The sequence below is a fragment of the Lutjanus erythropterus genome, chromosome 3 (genome assembly GCF_056507025.1).
Source record: "Lutjanus erythropterus isolate fLutEry1 chromosome 3, fLutEry1.hap2, whole genome shotgun sequence".
NCBI classification, from domain to species: domain Eukaryota; kingdom Metazoa; phylum Chordata; class Actinopteri; order Lutjaniformes; family Lutjanidae; genus Lutjanus; species Lutjanus erythropterus.
The window spans coordinates 21,950,254-21,965,447 of NC_139319.1; the positions used below are offsets into that span (position 1 = coordinate 21,950,254).

At 39.7% G+C, this 15,194-nt stretch overlaps 1 protein-coding gene across 2 annotated transcripts in view; it reads right to left on the reverse strand.

The window, feature by feature from the left end:
- tbc1d1 (TBC1 (tre-2/USP6, BUB2, cdc16) domain family, member 1) overlaps positions 1-15,194 on the reverse strand; it is a 62,535-nt gene that overhangs the window by 23,847 nt on the left and 23,494 nt on the right. The window contains exons 3-14 of one of the 2 annotated variants that reach the window (XM_084715404.1): positions 12,323-12,910; positions 9,387-9,476; positions 9,166-9,270; positions 7,925-8,057; positions 6,873-6,964; positions 5,529-5,645; positions 5,204-5,329; positions 4,781-4,929; positions 3,357-3,617; positions 1,180-1,296; positions 694-807; positions 370-503 (exon numbers count right to left, since the gene is read on the reverse strand). In XM_084715404.1, coding sequence (XP_084571530.1) covers positions 370-503; positions 694-807; positions 1,180-1,296; positions 3,357-3,617; positions 4,781-4,929; positions 5,204-5,329; positions 5,529-5,645; positions 6,873-6,964; positions 7,925-8,057; positions 9,166-9,270; positions 9,387-9,476; positions 12,323-12,910 — 2,026 coding nt within the window. The remainder of the gene's footprint in view (positions 1-369; positions 504-693; positions 808-1,179; positions 1,297-3,356; positions 3,618-4,780; positions 4,930-5,203; positions 5,330-5,528; positions 5,646-6,872; positions 6,965-7,924; positions 8,058-9,165; positions 9,271-9,386; positions 9,477-12,322; positions 12,911-15,194) is intronic. The other variant, XM_084715405.1, reaches the window with a different exon arrangement.

Consider the following 15,194-nt stretch of genomic DNA (forward strand, 5'->3'; position numbering starts at 1 on the left):
TCAGAATGTGCAGAAACAACTTTAGTGAACCAACAATCAAAGTTTTCCATCCAGTGTCCTCTAGATTTTGTTTACTATACATTATTCATTACACAATGTTGGTCTATTTAAATGATATGGCAGCATGATTGCAGTCTTTGACTACTTTGAAATCCTTTATGGAGACAAAGTCACCAGTTTAATCCAGGGAAACTGTTTTTTTTTTAAATAAAGTTTTCTTTGTAACTGATCAGGTTGCCAGATTCTTAATCAACAGAGTTGGCATCCATTGACAGACAAATGTTAAAATCAATATCTTACTAGGGACACTAGTTACTCCTGATGTGGAATCATGCACAGGGTCAAATCAATCTGCTTGACCATACTTACCGCTAGATTCTGTACTCTTCTGGGGTGTAGCGACCCGTAAGAAGATCTGCTGCCTCCATGAGTGGCGATGGCTGCGCAGAGGACTTTCACCAACCCCACATTCTGTAGTTGGTGTGTACAGAGCTGCTACATCCCTAAGATACAAGCACACAGAGAAATAGTTCTGTAACATGCTCTGATTAACACTCAGGGGGCTAAATTCATACATCTATAATAACTAGAGCTATAAAATCAATTAAAATATTCAATGAAACGAGAAGCACACATTATAACTAAGTCGGACACACTTACATGAGCATAATTATTTGGTGTACGTGTGTGTACCTGCTCTTTGGCTCAAGTGAATCATTCTCTTGGACAGGGGCCAGAAATTGAAATTTCAGAAAATTAGGGACAGAAGAGGAGGAGTGGAGACGAGCACGCAGACCACCCAGCGGACTGAGATGGAGAAATGGAGGTGAAAAAAAGAGGCAGAAAACAGATAAAAAAGAGAAACTTAGGCCCCATTCACACAGAGAAAGATACATGCAAAATGTCTCTGAACTCCACAGATTTCAATGGAGAGATGCGACTCCTAGCATTCAGATGGGCTGCCGCATGGCTGTGTTTTTGTTCCAGAGTGCTGAAGTGAAAAAAGCCGAACTCAAACTGTCAACTAATGAGTGACACGTTTAGTGTTTCTCTGCCTGAACGGGGCCTTGCATCATAACATGGAAAAGAAATTCAAAAGAAGGTTTGAACAATTGATAAGTGCACATAAAAACAGAGAAACTGCATGAGTTGAAGAGAAAGCCAGTGAAGGATTCTCACCTTCTTTTATTGAGACGAGCTCCAGCAGAGGGTGAGGAGGGATGATGAGTATGGAGAGAGGAGGGAGATGAAGGGCAGGGAGGAACAGGAGGAAGGGCAGAGTTGGCTAGGACATGTCTGAGAAACAGTGCAATGCAGAAAGAGAGCAGAGAAAGAGCAAAAGAAGAGCAGGTAAAGTGAAAGGAAAAAGGTTTTTGAAGGTAGAGCAGGGATATAAAAACTATGAGAGTAGATATAGAATTTTGGTTTAACATTACAGACTCCTTAGTAATAACATTTCTACAAACTATAATTTTTTCCAGGTTTAAACTACAACATTATGACTACCAATTACGCCAAAAACTATTCTGTATTTATTTGATTCTTCAACCTGAGTGACATCAAGAGTGGTCCCATGATTTAGCATTGCACTCCTATAACACATCGAACTGACATTAGACATTTTAAAAAAGTATAAAAAGCGATGCAGCACAACCAGAAACATAATATAGCTTTTTGTTTTAGACATCCCTCTTCTTTGTTAAAACATTGCTCCTATATTACCCACAATGCAACACGATCACCTACAGTTCAGACAGAGATTTGGGTGTGGCTACAGACAGCAAGTGTATCATCATTTTCTAATTTCACAAACATTTTAAGAGATGGAGCATCACTCTTCTGACAGGAACTCAACAACTTCTTGCATTAAGCTATAAGTGGTTCATTATAGCTGATCTACAGCGTCTTGTTGTCACAGAGGAGACCCTTGTATAACACGCTCTGCTGAACATGCGTTCAACAACCCATGAAACTGCTGTGACAGGGTTATTCTTGATTGTCACCATTTATAGAGACTCTGCAAGAGAGTCTGCAAGTGTAGTTCCAGTGTAATCACACAGGAAGACATACAACTACAATATATACGGCAGTTTTGCTCTCACATTTGTCCTACTACCTGCCTCTTTCTTTTGCACCTCTTTCTCTGACAACTCAAAGGCCATTTTAAACAGGACAAAAAAAACCCTCACTCCCACTAACATCTGGCTTTTTCAATGGCAAAGGGTACAATCAGCATTCAGTCCCAGGTCAAATCCTTCTGCAGAAGTCACAGGTATTGATCAGCTCCAGTTCTGATGTGAGTGATGAGATATTGGGGTGGACACGCTCGTGTTCACCCCTTTTCAGCAGAGGTAATGATGGCTTGTTACCTCTGTCTGTAACTACTCTGAATTTTTTGCTCCTTTTTCATAAACATATGCACCTTGGTTTGGCTCATTTGACTTGGCTTATTAGTTTGCACCTTTTGCACACTTTGAAGATACGCATCTACTGATAAAGCGCTCATCTTTAGTAGAGCAGCCATAAAACAGTGGATAAACATTTAGTTTCCTATAAATTATAAGAGACAGAGATACAGTTAGAGGCTACAAATCTACTGAGAGCTGAACACACACGCAACTTTAACCCCCTCTCCTGAATGACATGAACTGAATCTCAGCTCTCCAGCACACACCAGAAAAAAAGACAAGCTCATCTCCTGGCAACAGGAAGAGAGTCAATCACCTATTTTTACACGGGTTGAGGCCTATTAAAAAAGACACACACACACACATACACTCATTTTGGTGCAAAATGGCAAAATGGTATGACAGAAATAATCCTACCCCTAAAACACATGTCCATCAAAGCCAGGTTGTGTGTGACTCTGCTCTAAACGGGACAGGAAGAGGTTTGTGAAGTTCAGTATACAACAATCTATTCAAATAAACTCAGGTGTAACCCTCTTCACGCTGTAGGCAGTATAAAACTACTGCATGTGCTTCAGTTGGTGATCCAGGAAAAGGACACAAGATACGGCATGACAGGACAGGAGACTAGCTGAGCTATGAAAAACTCTCTTTCTGCATGTGATTAATATTGTTGCAATTTGTGACTTTTTTTTCCCCCGACAGCTGGTTCACAGAAAAAACTACCAAGATTCGACAGATTAATTGTTTAGCTCTGGAAATAAAGTGCCCAACACTTGCATGTACTGTATTTCACCTCTGCTGATGTGATCTCATAATAATGAATTCTACTTCTTAGGTTATTTTTTAGGCTTTTTTGCCTTTATTTGACACACTGACACACACACACACACACACACACACACACACACACACACACACACACACACACACACACACTGTCCTTACTTGCTCTGGTGTGGAGTGTCTGTGCTGACGGAGTAGTGTCGTACGAGCTTGGGTTTGGTAGCTGCAGTGGGGTCCTGTGGCGTGTGAGTTAGTGTATGCACTGGTGAGTACTCTGCTGAGGAGGGGGTGGGAGGGTGGCTGAAGGTGCTGGCTCGTCGACGGAAGCCTTGTGGCTGAGTGTCACCAGGTAATGAGGAGGAGGAGGGAGACAGGGGGAGAGAGGAGTCAAGGCGCTTCAGGTCTCCTGTTGAGTTATGGCACCTGAAGATAATGAAGAAATTTATGTGAGAGGAGATGCACGATGTCTACACAATATCACAATCTATACAGCTTTACATATTGCTAGGTAAAAGGGGTGGGGCGATTCGGCGACGTAATCAGAATCATTGATTATGGAAACATGTCAATTTACATAACATGCATCTACACGTTGTTAAACTGCTGCACCTGGTCAGAGCACGGATTCACCTGGAGAACAAGCCCAAGGTTTGGGGAAATTTAAGTCAATTTTAACTGTCGATTATGTTCAGTTTCAGTCATAAGGCATTTCAGAACAAACTGTGTGTGTCCCCAACCTCGCCTGGGATCCACAATTCCTCCAGAGAGGGAAGTTGAATACCTTAATGCACTTTGTGTTAATCAGATGTATATATAGTACAGCGCTGAAAAAAACAGTGACTTGCAAGAATGACATTAAGTGTCAGGTCAGCCAAAGAGGTGCCATCCACAGCGCTGCTGTGTGTTGGGGGATTTAATTCTGGCATGTTAAGTAAGCATTTAACCCTTTTCTTTTGTGGTATGTGATGATATTCCTTATATGTCCACATGAGGAAAGGACAAAGAAATTAACTTAACATCATATGGGTAGTGCTGCTGGAGTGAAACGCAACAATGGTCCGAGACATTTTTTCTCCAGATGGGGAAATAGATACATGCAGATCTCATAATCTGTTTTTAAGCACTGAAAGATTGAATTATCACTAAAATGTATAGCCCCAATCAGACAGACAGACAGTTTTTATAGTGAGAAACATGTTTTTCCATTTGTTTTCTAGTGCAGTAAGCATTTTATGCACTGCTAATGAAAGCTGAGCACCTCACGTTTTAGACAAGAGAATCAAAGGTCAAACTTGTCATATTAATATTTAATTGATGAGAAAAGAGTGATAGGTTCTGGTCTTCACTGCTGTTGACAGTAAGATTAAGGAAGTAGCTGTCCCCTCCTTCACCATTGTCCCTTTTGAACTCAGGGTCAGAGAAACACTGTAATCTTGAAATCAAAGTAAAATGAGTAAAGCTGCTCTGACCTTTAAAGTACTGACTGTTCTGACCCAAGATATGAGTCAGTGTGTGGGCATGTGTGTTTATATGAGTCAGCGCGCGCACATGTGTGTGTGTGTGTGTGTGTGTGCATGTGTGTTTACCTGAGTGGGCTGGTGGGTCGCAGCTGGGTAGAGGCAGGCAAGGGGTCATCTAGACAAGGCTGGTCGTGGCTGCTGTTGACCGTACAAACGGAAGAACCGCTGTCACTTCCTACACTGTTGTCCCTCTGAGCTCTGGACTTGCTGCTCCCCTGACAAAACACACACACACACATCAAGGTTACATACAGTGCGTGGCATTTACATTCACTGTAGCATCAACACAACTTTATGGACCCCAATCACCTAATTTCCCATGTCCATGTTGAAAATGTAAGGATTAATAATAATGGAAAAAAACAACTGTCTTCTACAACACCTGTTCTTCTATATTAGATCACAACCAACAAATAACATGGCAATATATATACAAGTGCATATTTGACAATTGTTAAACACAAACCAAGAAATATAAAGCACCGTTACCTTCCAGATCCCCTCCAGGGACTCAGTGAGAGAGCGCTTGGCACGGCTCTTGAACTGTTCAAGCCGCTGCCGACTGCTACTCTGCTGCTGCGCCTCCACTGGGGCTGGAGCTGCCTCTTCACACACCTACATACACATGGAAAGAGACAGAAAGCAAGACAGTGAGTAAGACAGAGACGGAGATCCTTGCAAGAATAGTATGACACCGCGTCTAAAATATTTTTTGAGAAAGAACTGCTGACACTGGGGAGGAAATGTAAGACATAATTAGAGTACATAAATTTGGCAGTGTATATATGTATATAAGAGATGTGAAACAGTTGACCTGTTTGCTGTCCCCAGACAGTGTGTGCTGATGGCTCCTCTGTCTCTCCTCATACAGATTCCTCAAAGAGGCCATCACCAATTCATTCTCTTCTTGATCACTCTTCGGACGAGCCCTCTGAAACACACAAATACAATTTTTTTAATTACTTTTTTTCAACCATGGCAAATAAATGATGTGAGAACAGTTTACATAAACCTGCGTCCAATTCTGAGGGGATTAACTGGAAAATAGCTACATTACATTACATGACTGTACTGGACACACTGTGCTGTTGTGTGCTACAATTCTAAGATAAATGAAATTTTGAAGGTCAGGAGTGGAACCTAAAACAAGGTTACATGTGACAGGGAAAACTTAAAGTCAAGATGAAACAGCATTCGGAGAGCATTTAGCTTACCTATTGTGACACATTTCAGAGTCAACAGGACCTAATGGGACATAATGTTGGGAGGAATTTGATTTGAACATTGAAAAGTAGCTTGTCATAACTCGACAGGTTATGTCAAGTTTACTGTTGCTGGACAGTAAAGTAATGAATTTTAGTTCTGTGACACTAAAGGTTTAAGACGGATTGTTGGGTGGATTCCATGACATTAATCACATGCCATATTTTGTTTTACAAAAAAAGGTGATTGGAATTTGTTGTAAGAATACAAAGAAAAGGCCTTTCTGCATTTTTTGGCATATATAGTTAAATACTATAGGTGCATGGTTTGACCAGGGAGGTGAACAAAAGGGTTAAAAAGGCATTTTTTAGTTTATTTTGACTTTAACAATTGGTTGCACATTGTTCTTGTGCTACAAGGAACAAAACAAATGTTTCAAAATTTATGCTAGAAAAGCAGCGATCTGCTGATGAGACCAATTCAGCACTGTTGTAGCCTTACAGTTCAGCTACACCACCAGCAGATGTCAGCAGAGTCACAGAGAAACATTTAGTGCATCAGCCACGTAAGACTCATCTTTAACTGCACTGTATCTTTAACTGATGGATCATTACATTTACGTGATCCAACAGTTGAAGAGATGTGTTTTATCAAACAGTCCTCAACGGTTTAGTGTCTTCTGCGAAAAGAGACTGAAACATTGAGAGTGCTAGAAAGAGTAAAACAGATCACAAAGGAAACTGAGATGAGGTGGCAGAAATCATGTGTCAACATGGATCAGTATGTCACTCTAAATCCCACATGAAAAACTTGTGATTTGGCAGTGATTCAGCCTCAATGAACTTTGATAAAATTACTAACTGAACAGTTTGTTTCTAGTTGCAGTCACCTCAAAGGGAACTCAAGGAATTTACACCTTACGACACGGGTCCTTTAGACTGAACAGACCACATACCATAGTGTTTTCAAAGACTGACGCTTGCTCCTGGTTGTCCAAAGTGGCCAGGTGTCTCTGAAGCTCCAGCTTGGTCTTAGATGGATGTAGACCTGAAAAAGATTTTAGAACAGTCTCACTTCAGATTTGTTTCACATACAGTAGATGTATGTTTACAGGGCATGTAGGATACTGAAGGTCAATGATGCTGCCCTCCCATATTGTATACTTACTCACATGATTCAACAGCATACAGTAATCTGTCTTTATGCCTTTCGGGTGCGTTTATGTGTATAAAATACATATATATAATTTAAATTTTTCTCAATCAACATATAAACCCTACCTCAATTCAATGAGAGTTTTAATTAGTTACAAACAGGCTTGTCCAGGTAGGTATGCTCTTACTTATATTTCAGATCTTTTGATCATATTTAAAGTGTTCAGAGATGTTCAGAGAGGAAAGCCTTACCTGCAACAATGACTCAGACATCATGACATTTACCAAACTCTGATTATTTATAAGAGTAAACATTATATACAGTACTGGAGTGCAGATAGACTCAAAAAACAACCAAACCTCAAATGTTGTCACACTGCTATTACTCAGTACATTCAGAGCAGCAAGCAGCATGATGCTGCTGATTGATTCATTAAAATTTTACACAGTATTACTTTTCCAAATTTTCTGAGGGCAATGGAGAGCTGCTTCACACTTTGTAACACAAGTGAGATGACTTGATGTTTGGTGTCAAATTGACAAATCAAATGTTGCAACTGATCTTCACACAGAGGCTCTGACTACATCAGTCATTCTCCTTCTTCTATCCATCACACTCACATGAAGTGTCAACTTGCAAATATCAAATATTCATGAAATCCAGTGCTAGGTTCTCCCATGAATGTCGCCTCTATATTAAAATGATGTAAAAATGAGGTTAATGTAATGTACACTGGGTAAACAAAGTGGCTCTTTCAGTGTCCTACAGCTGGTAAATGTGACCTATCAAGATTATTCCAACCAATTAATTTTTTGGCATGTTTTGCAGTGGAGTACAGGGACAGTTTTCTACCTTCTATCCTCTCACACAGTCTGTGGAGCTGCTGCATGGGGCAGCTGTCACACTGCTGGCTCTGGGTCTTTGCATTCTGCTGCAGGGCTGCCACAGAGAACGCCTGCTTCAAAGTCAGCATGATCTCATCCACCTACAAGAGCAAGATACAGTCCTTAAGATTTTTTTATTCATCCATCCTTCATCATACAGTCTTGCAAAAATTTGTCTGTGCATTTATCAGTTTGAGTCCACCAGTGTTCACAGTAGCTTATTTACTAAACTGTATATCACTATATCACTAACTGTATATCACTATATTTTCATTGTTGATTGATCTGTTCATCATTTTCTCAATTAACTGATAAACTGTTTGGTCTATAAAATTTCAGAAAATTATGAAAAATGTTGGCCACTGGTTCCCAAAACACAAGATGACGTTCCCTAATACTTTGTTTTGTCCACAACCCAAAGATATTCAGTTTACTGACATAAAGGATTAAAAAATCAGAAAATATTTATGTTTAAGAAGCTGGAATTAGAGAATTTTGACTTTTTTTTCCTCCAAAAATGTCTCAAATTGAGTAATTGATTATAAAAATGATTGGTAGATTAATATAATTATTGATGTTTATCAGGCCCAGTGACTCATTGTTTCAAGAATTACAGGAAGTATGTATACTAGATTAAGCCAATCATGTTGCAACATTAGTTGACTATTATTCAGTGCAGTACATCCATCTAATGACTGAGGCTCTTTATATCAGTCTGTTTGGCACAACAAGACTCATGGAGCACAGATGCCCTGAGTCATCATAGGTCTAATGAATTAGAGCAGACTTTAATCTTGACTGACAGAAAACAACACTAGTGAAAAATATTAGCTTCATGCATTATGGCACTCAGATTAAATCCAAAGCAAACTTGCAAGGTGTCAAATTAAACTGAGTGGGGTGATTAAATATGAAGACTGAGTGGGAGGTGCTGATATGAAAATGTGAAATTAGTTACAGAAAATACACACAATGCTTAAACCTGCACGCTTTCTTGGTGTGTAGATGGGCATTATAACTGAATGAGTAAATGAACTGTACCAAGTACAACAGAAATGTGCCTGGATTTTTGCTTTGATTTGTGAAAAAATAGAGGCAGAAAAATGAACAAAAACAACACATGGGTAAAACACATGTATATTGTGTTTTTTTACACAACATGTCCCAGCCTTGTCCACCTAAACTTTCCCTTCATTATCCATCTCTCACCAGTGATTCATCGGTGCACTGGAAGACATAGCAAACAAAGTGGCAGCTCCCTCCTTCAACTGTTTCCCTGCAAATGAAGCCAAAGTGATCCACGTGACGAATACCCTGGAAAGAAAGTATCAGGTGGTTTAAGGATTCAGGATAGGTTTTTACAAAAAAAAAAAAAAATCACAAACAAGCCTGAACAGACAATTATGTGAAAGAAATGCAGTGCTTCATACCTGTGAGCAGAAGGAGATTTCTCTGAAACTCTTCTCTATGGCAACTTTTTTAGTGTCAGGACTAACCAAGAAAATCTGAGACTTTCCCACCTAAAACAAAGAAAAACACAAAGGCAAAACGGTTACACTCTTGTATCTAAAGCTGTGTTTCCACTGCACGGGATGACTCAACTTGACTAAACTTGCTGTTGGTGAATGAGCTGCAATTAAGTTTATGTCTATGTAAATAATTTATTGGTATTTTACATTTGCGTTTGTTAGTATGTGCCCCTCTCAGGTGGAACATGATGGGGATTGATGATTGACTTCAGTCAGTTTTAGTTTTGGAAATAGGCCTGTGAGTCTGGCAAACTGCACAGACACCCTCCATGTGGTAAAATAATAAAAGATTGGAAAAGAGGTTCAAGGAAAAAACATTGATTAGATTTTTTTTGCCACTATGAGGTGCCAGATACTATCCACAATGGAAAACCAAAAAATAGTAAGTAGAGTCAACTTAAGCCGAGCCATACCATGCAGTGGAAACTGTGTGTATGTTTTGATCAGGCTGCAGTCTGTCATATGTGCTTCTGTGTGTGTGTGTGTGTGTGTGTGTGTGTGTGTGTGTGTGTGTGTGTGTGTGTGTGGTGAGGTTTGTGGTGTGGTTGTGACAGTAATAATGAGCCTCAGATTTTCTTTTTTTCTTTTTTCTTTTTTAACAAATGTCTGACATATATATCTGTTTAATAGAAAGAATTTCATCTTCAGTGAACCACAACTGCAAGACTTGATCAATGATTATGTGATATAAACAGGAGCCTAAAAACAATGTATTATTATTTTAAATAATCTGAATTGTCAAATGAGGCAGTTTCATTTCTTCTCTTTTCAGAAAATTCCCATCAATTATAGGATCTGGTTCTGCTTCAGGGGAAATCCTCATTCATACCCTCATTAGGAAATGAGTCAACATCACTCCAAAACCTCAAAAAGGGACTCAGTGGTCCATAATAAGCAAATGATCTCATGTCTGTTAAATCCCAAGTTGTCAACCTCTGTTAGCATGGCTATTCTTTATGTGAAGAAGTTTTCCTTTATTGTTATTCCTGTATCAAACATAAATCACACAATCAGACTCTTTCTAGAGGAAAAAGTGGTTTAGTCTGCATCTTTAAAACTAATGTGATGATATCATCAGGATGAGGTCATTCTGTCAGCAGAAGGATGTATCATCAGTGTCAATAATGTGTCTATATCTGCTGAGAGGGACAGCAACAGGCCCTGGTAGTTCCTGTGTCAACCATCATCATTTCCTGCCTGGAGCACAAACAGGAAACCTGCTGGCAGGGGGTCACTGAGGTCAAATAAAGGCGAACAAGGGGAGCGTGACTGAGTTCATTTTGAGCAGCAGTCAGCATTTGCTGTTGCTGAGTCATTAGGGGATTTATATTTTTCTCTGTCTTTTGTTCTGTCCCTCTTTGACCTTTATGAGCAACTGTGGACTTGTCAAGTGGAACTTGTCATTTAGGGATTCCAAAATTGCTCTTTACTGCACTACAAAGCCTTCTTTTTCTCAACAAAGACATCTGAGAAAACCATTGTGCGTGAGTCGGGAAAATTTGCACTGAAGAGTTTGTCTGAAAAGCAGTGTGCTTTTTCTTAATAGATGTAGCAAAAATTAATGTGCAATGATATTAAATAATAATACTTTTACCCTCTGCATCAGTTCAATCAGAAAAATGTTCCACCACCAAATCAAGAGCTGTTTTTTACTCCATAGTGAAAAAAGCATCACTCTTAAGCTGCTTGACATAAAAGACAAAATATCTGAAAGACTATTTCTGTAATTTCACCGTCGGACCAAACCTATCCTGGACTGCAACGCACACACACAGCATGAGACTGCTGCACCACCCAAAATGTTTTTCCTTCATTAACGTGTGCACTGTCAGCACAGTTTTGCACCTTCTTTTTGGTCATGGAGGCATTTGTCCCAGCCAGGGACAATCTTTAATTACTAGTTAAACCACAACTTGCAGTGGTTGGGTGGTAATTTAACTACATTCAAATCTCTGTAGCTTTCTCTGTCATTAAGTACTCTGGATCACATAGTTTAGATAATTTCAAACAGATCATTGGTCTTGGTTGTCATTTAATGACAATCACCTGCTATTTGATTAAAACCACATGTGGTTTGTGACCAAGATATCTGTGATCAAATACTATAAATTTCCCTAGAAATTTAGCATTTTCCTGATTACGCTTCAACAATTCCTCCCTATCATCTCCTTACAACAAATCCTCAAGCTGCTTAAGTGAGGATTGGCCTGCACTAGTCCCTCCATCAAACATAACAACACTTAAGTCTGTGTCAGTTCAGTTGTACCTCCATGTAACAATATTCATTCAATTATTGGAAACAGATGTAGTAATACGCCTGCTTACATTTCATGATCCTCATCATTGACCTGCTTATCAGGGGTGGAAGAAACTAATTACAACTACTCAACTTACTATAATTAAGTATAAGTCTTAAGTATTTTTTACAAGACTGTAATTTTACATTTACTTACCTATGGACTGTACCATGTAATCTATTTAGTTTTCAAACTCATTATTAAGTACTGAGTAGGCCTACAATTTGAATTAAACCTTTCATTAGCATTTTTGAGCCAAGACAGCTATTTGTTCACAAACAGGCCTGCAGCTAGAACACGTTTGGAGAGGTGAGGTACCTAATCTAACACAAATGTCATTGGGGTACAGACTGTCAGTAAACTTTCCATTATTACTAAAGTTCTATCATTTCTTAACTTATCGTCTCTTTGATTTTTTGGGAATCATCGTAATAGATTATAACTACCAAATAAAGAGCATAAAAAGCAAAGCAGAGTAATTAGAGCATACTTGTTATTGTTTTTGTGTGTGTGTTTGTGTGTGTTCATTCATGAAATTACCGTAAACAGCATGGTCCTGTTCTCCTGCAGGCTGGTGGGCTGTACTCCAGTGGAGTGGGCATGTGTGTCAGTAGCGTTGGTGTGAGAGATCTCTGGTGAGAGTCCATTCTCATCCAGGGCCTGCAGACAGGGAAAGCTGGGGTCTCTTTTAAACAGGACCGGACGCTTCCCGGTGGTTGGGCTCCCTGTAACACCATTACCAACAGCTCCACTGCCAAGTCCATTGGAGGGCAAGGTTAATACCCTCCTCAGCCCACCCACCAACCCCCCACTAGTTCCTCCTTTAACACTCGTCCCTGAGCCATGCAACTGGCTGAACTTCTCAATGCACTCATCGATCAGAGCAGGAGGGGCCTTCTTGTGAGCGACACTCACACGGCCGCAAAACAGCACCTCAAACTTCTTGGCAAAGGTCGTCGGAGACACGGCAATAGGTGCCATGGTGGTTGTCGTTGTAGAGAGAGAAGAAAAACATGTTTCAGAGGGATCACTGCCTCCACTTGAAGATTTGCTGGAAAGGATGGTGATGTCATCATTGCGTGCTGAGCTCTTGCCTGCCTGTCTCAACGTACTGATGATCTCAGGAACCTGGAGGGACAGCAAGCAGGAGATAAGAACATGTGACTAGTGGAATAATACATTAACTTCAAGTGGCCAACATACAATTATACTAATGAGTATCAGGGCTTTCCACAAGGATATAGAGTAGCCAACCAGTGGGAAAATGTAGCCAGCTATAGGGGTCATTAAAGCCTAAATTTGGTGGTTTTTGGTACATTCTAATGCCACCATTTCATAATATGCATTTACTTTAATGAGTTTAAAAGTACCTGACTGTTAACATGTAGGGAATTATTGTAAAGGAAAATCAAGCTTCCTCTGTGTTTTAGCTCACACAATCTCGAAACAGCTATTATAGGCAGTGAGCAGGCGTGAAGTTACACACAAGGCAGGAGAAAATTACACAATGACTGAAAAACCAAAAATGTAAACCATGGATAAAATGTATGATGTGGAAAACCATATATACTAGAATAGGCCTATATATTTATTAGTGAAGAAAGTTCTGTAGTATCTTTTTTTCTTTAACGACTTGGGCCATCTGACATTAGTTTGTACCGATCTAGGACATTTTAAACTGTAAAATTACACTGTAAGGCTGAAGTATAACCTACTTTTTCCTCATATGACATAGATCTGTTACTTTGACAACACTGACTGTTTTAATGTTTGTTTGCAATGTGTCTTTGAGATGACTCGACTGTAACAAACAATTTAAATTAAGACAATTCATTCATTCATTCATGGAAAATACAGTGCTTTCAGTGAACTTTTTCAAGCATATAGGGTATGGGGCTGATACAGAAAGATATAAAAAGGCACGTTTCCCTATGGGGCCATCATCCATCGTGACGGCTGACAGTCACTGACTACTGAGCTCTCTACCATTGTAACATCGTGATTTAAAAGCCTGCATTTGAGGTAGTTCGTCCTCTCAGAGCTGTCATTGAGGTGTTGCTCAAGTTTTTGTTTTTGACTTGCGGGAGAGAAAATAAAAAGAAGCTATTGCTGCTGTTCACTGCAATACGTCTCCATGTTGTGTTTATTCTATCTTTTTAAATACAAGCATGTTACAGACATGTGGTGCCGACGCTGAGACCAAGACCCTTTTAGACTCAGCAATGATATTGTTCATCGTGATGTTTCGCAGTGGACATCGTCATATTTCAATTTGATAGACACTGCCCAACACTAGTATGCTTTGGGAAATCTACTGTAAAAACTGTGGTTGTCAGCGCTGTCCTTTAAAGATGTTCTTTAATGTGACACCTCAGAGCTGCATAACAACTCGCCATGCTTCAAAGTATTTCTCTTGCACTGCCATCATATCCATCACCACAAAAGACTGTCTCCTCAGAAAGTCAATCTAATAAACATTACCTGCCCTTTCATTTCTACACGTAGTATTTGACTGGGTGCCCATACTGCCCCAGCACTGATGGCACATATTCAGAAACAGGTGGTAACAGTATTAACACTGACACAAAACCCACTGCATGGACCACAAATGTTCCATTTATCAATGCAAATGCCACACCTCACTATGAGCTAACCAGCCATAAGGTGTAATGTGTGTTATGGTTGTCTGGAATAGAGCAGCCCTTGTGATATCTTCCTGTGTTGAAAAGATGCCGAACTGGGACCTTTTCGTTTCAAAGCAGGCTTTGTACTCACACGCTCTTTATTTGATTCCCCTCTTTCTTTTCCTCCTGACCCCTCCTTTCCCTTTTTCCTCTTCACTACCCATAAACTTTAGTCTCCCATTTTCTCTCAGTAATGTCTACTTCTATTTCTTATACAAGTATTTAAAGCTGAATGTTTACCAGTATCCCAATCTTGACATATTTGCATTGTGTGTATTTTGGCTTTTCACATGCAGGCAAAATCCACAGTATGCAACTGTTTGTGTGAGTGAAAGAGAAAGAGAGACTGACAGAGCTTTCCAAAAAATCTGTCCATTTCTGAGAATATCCATGAACCTTGACATTTCCATCATCCACACATGCTTATCATTTACTCAGAAATACTTGTATATACACAAATATGGTTACAGACTTGCACACACCCACATTCATATTGTAAGAGAGACTCAATAATCAACAGACAGAGAGAGCGAGAGCAAAAAATATGACCAATGCCAGTGCTCCAAAACACATCAACCAGCTGACAAGTCAAGTGCTCTCACAGATCATAAACACATGATCACTGAAACTGACAGAATTAAATCAATTTTCAACTCTCAGTTAAAACTTAAAGGCACAAAGTTGCTGATGTCAACAAAAAGAGGTACCCTGAGGAGGCCAGAGTTTGC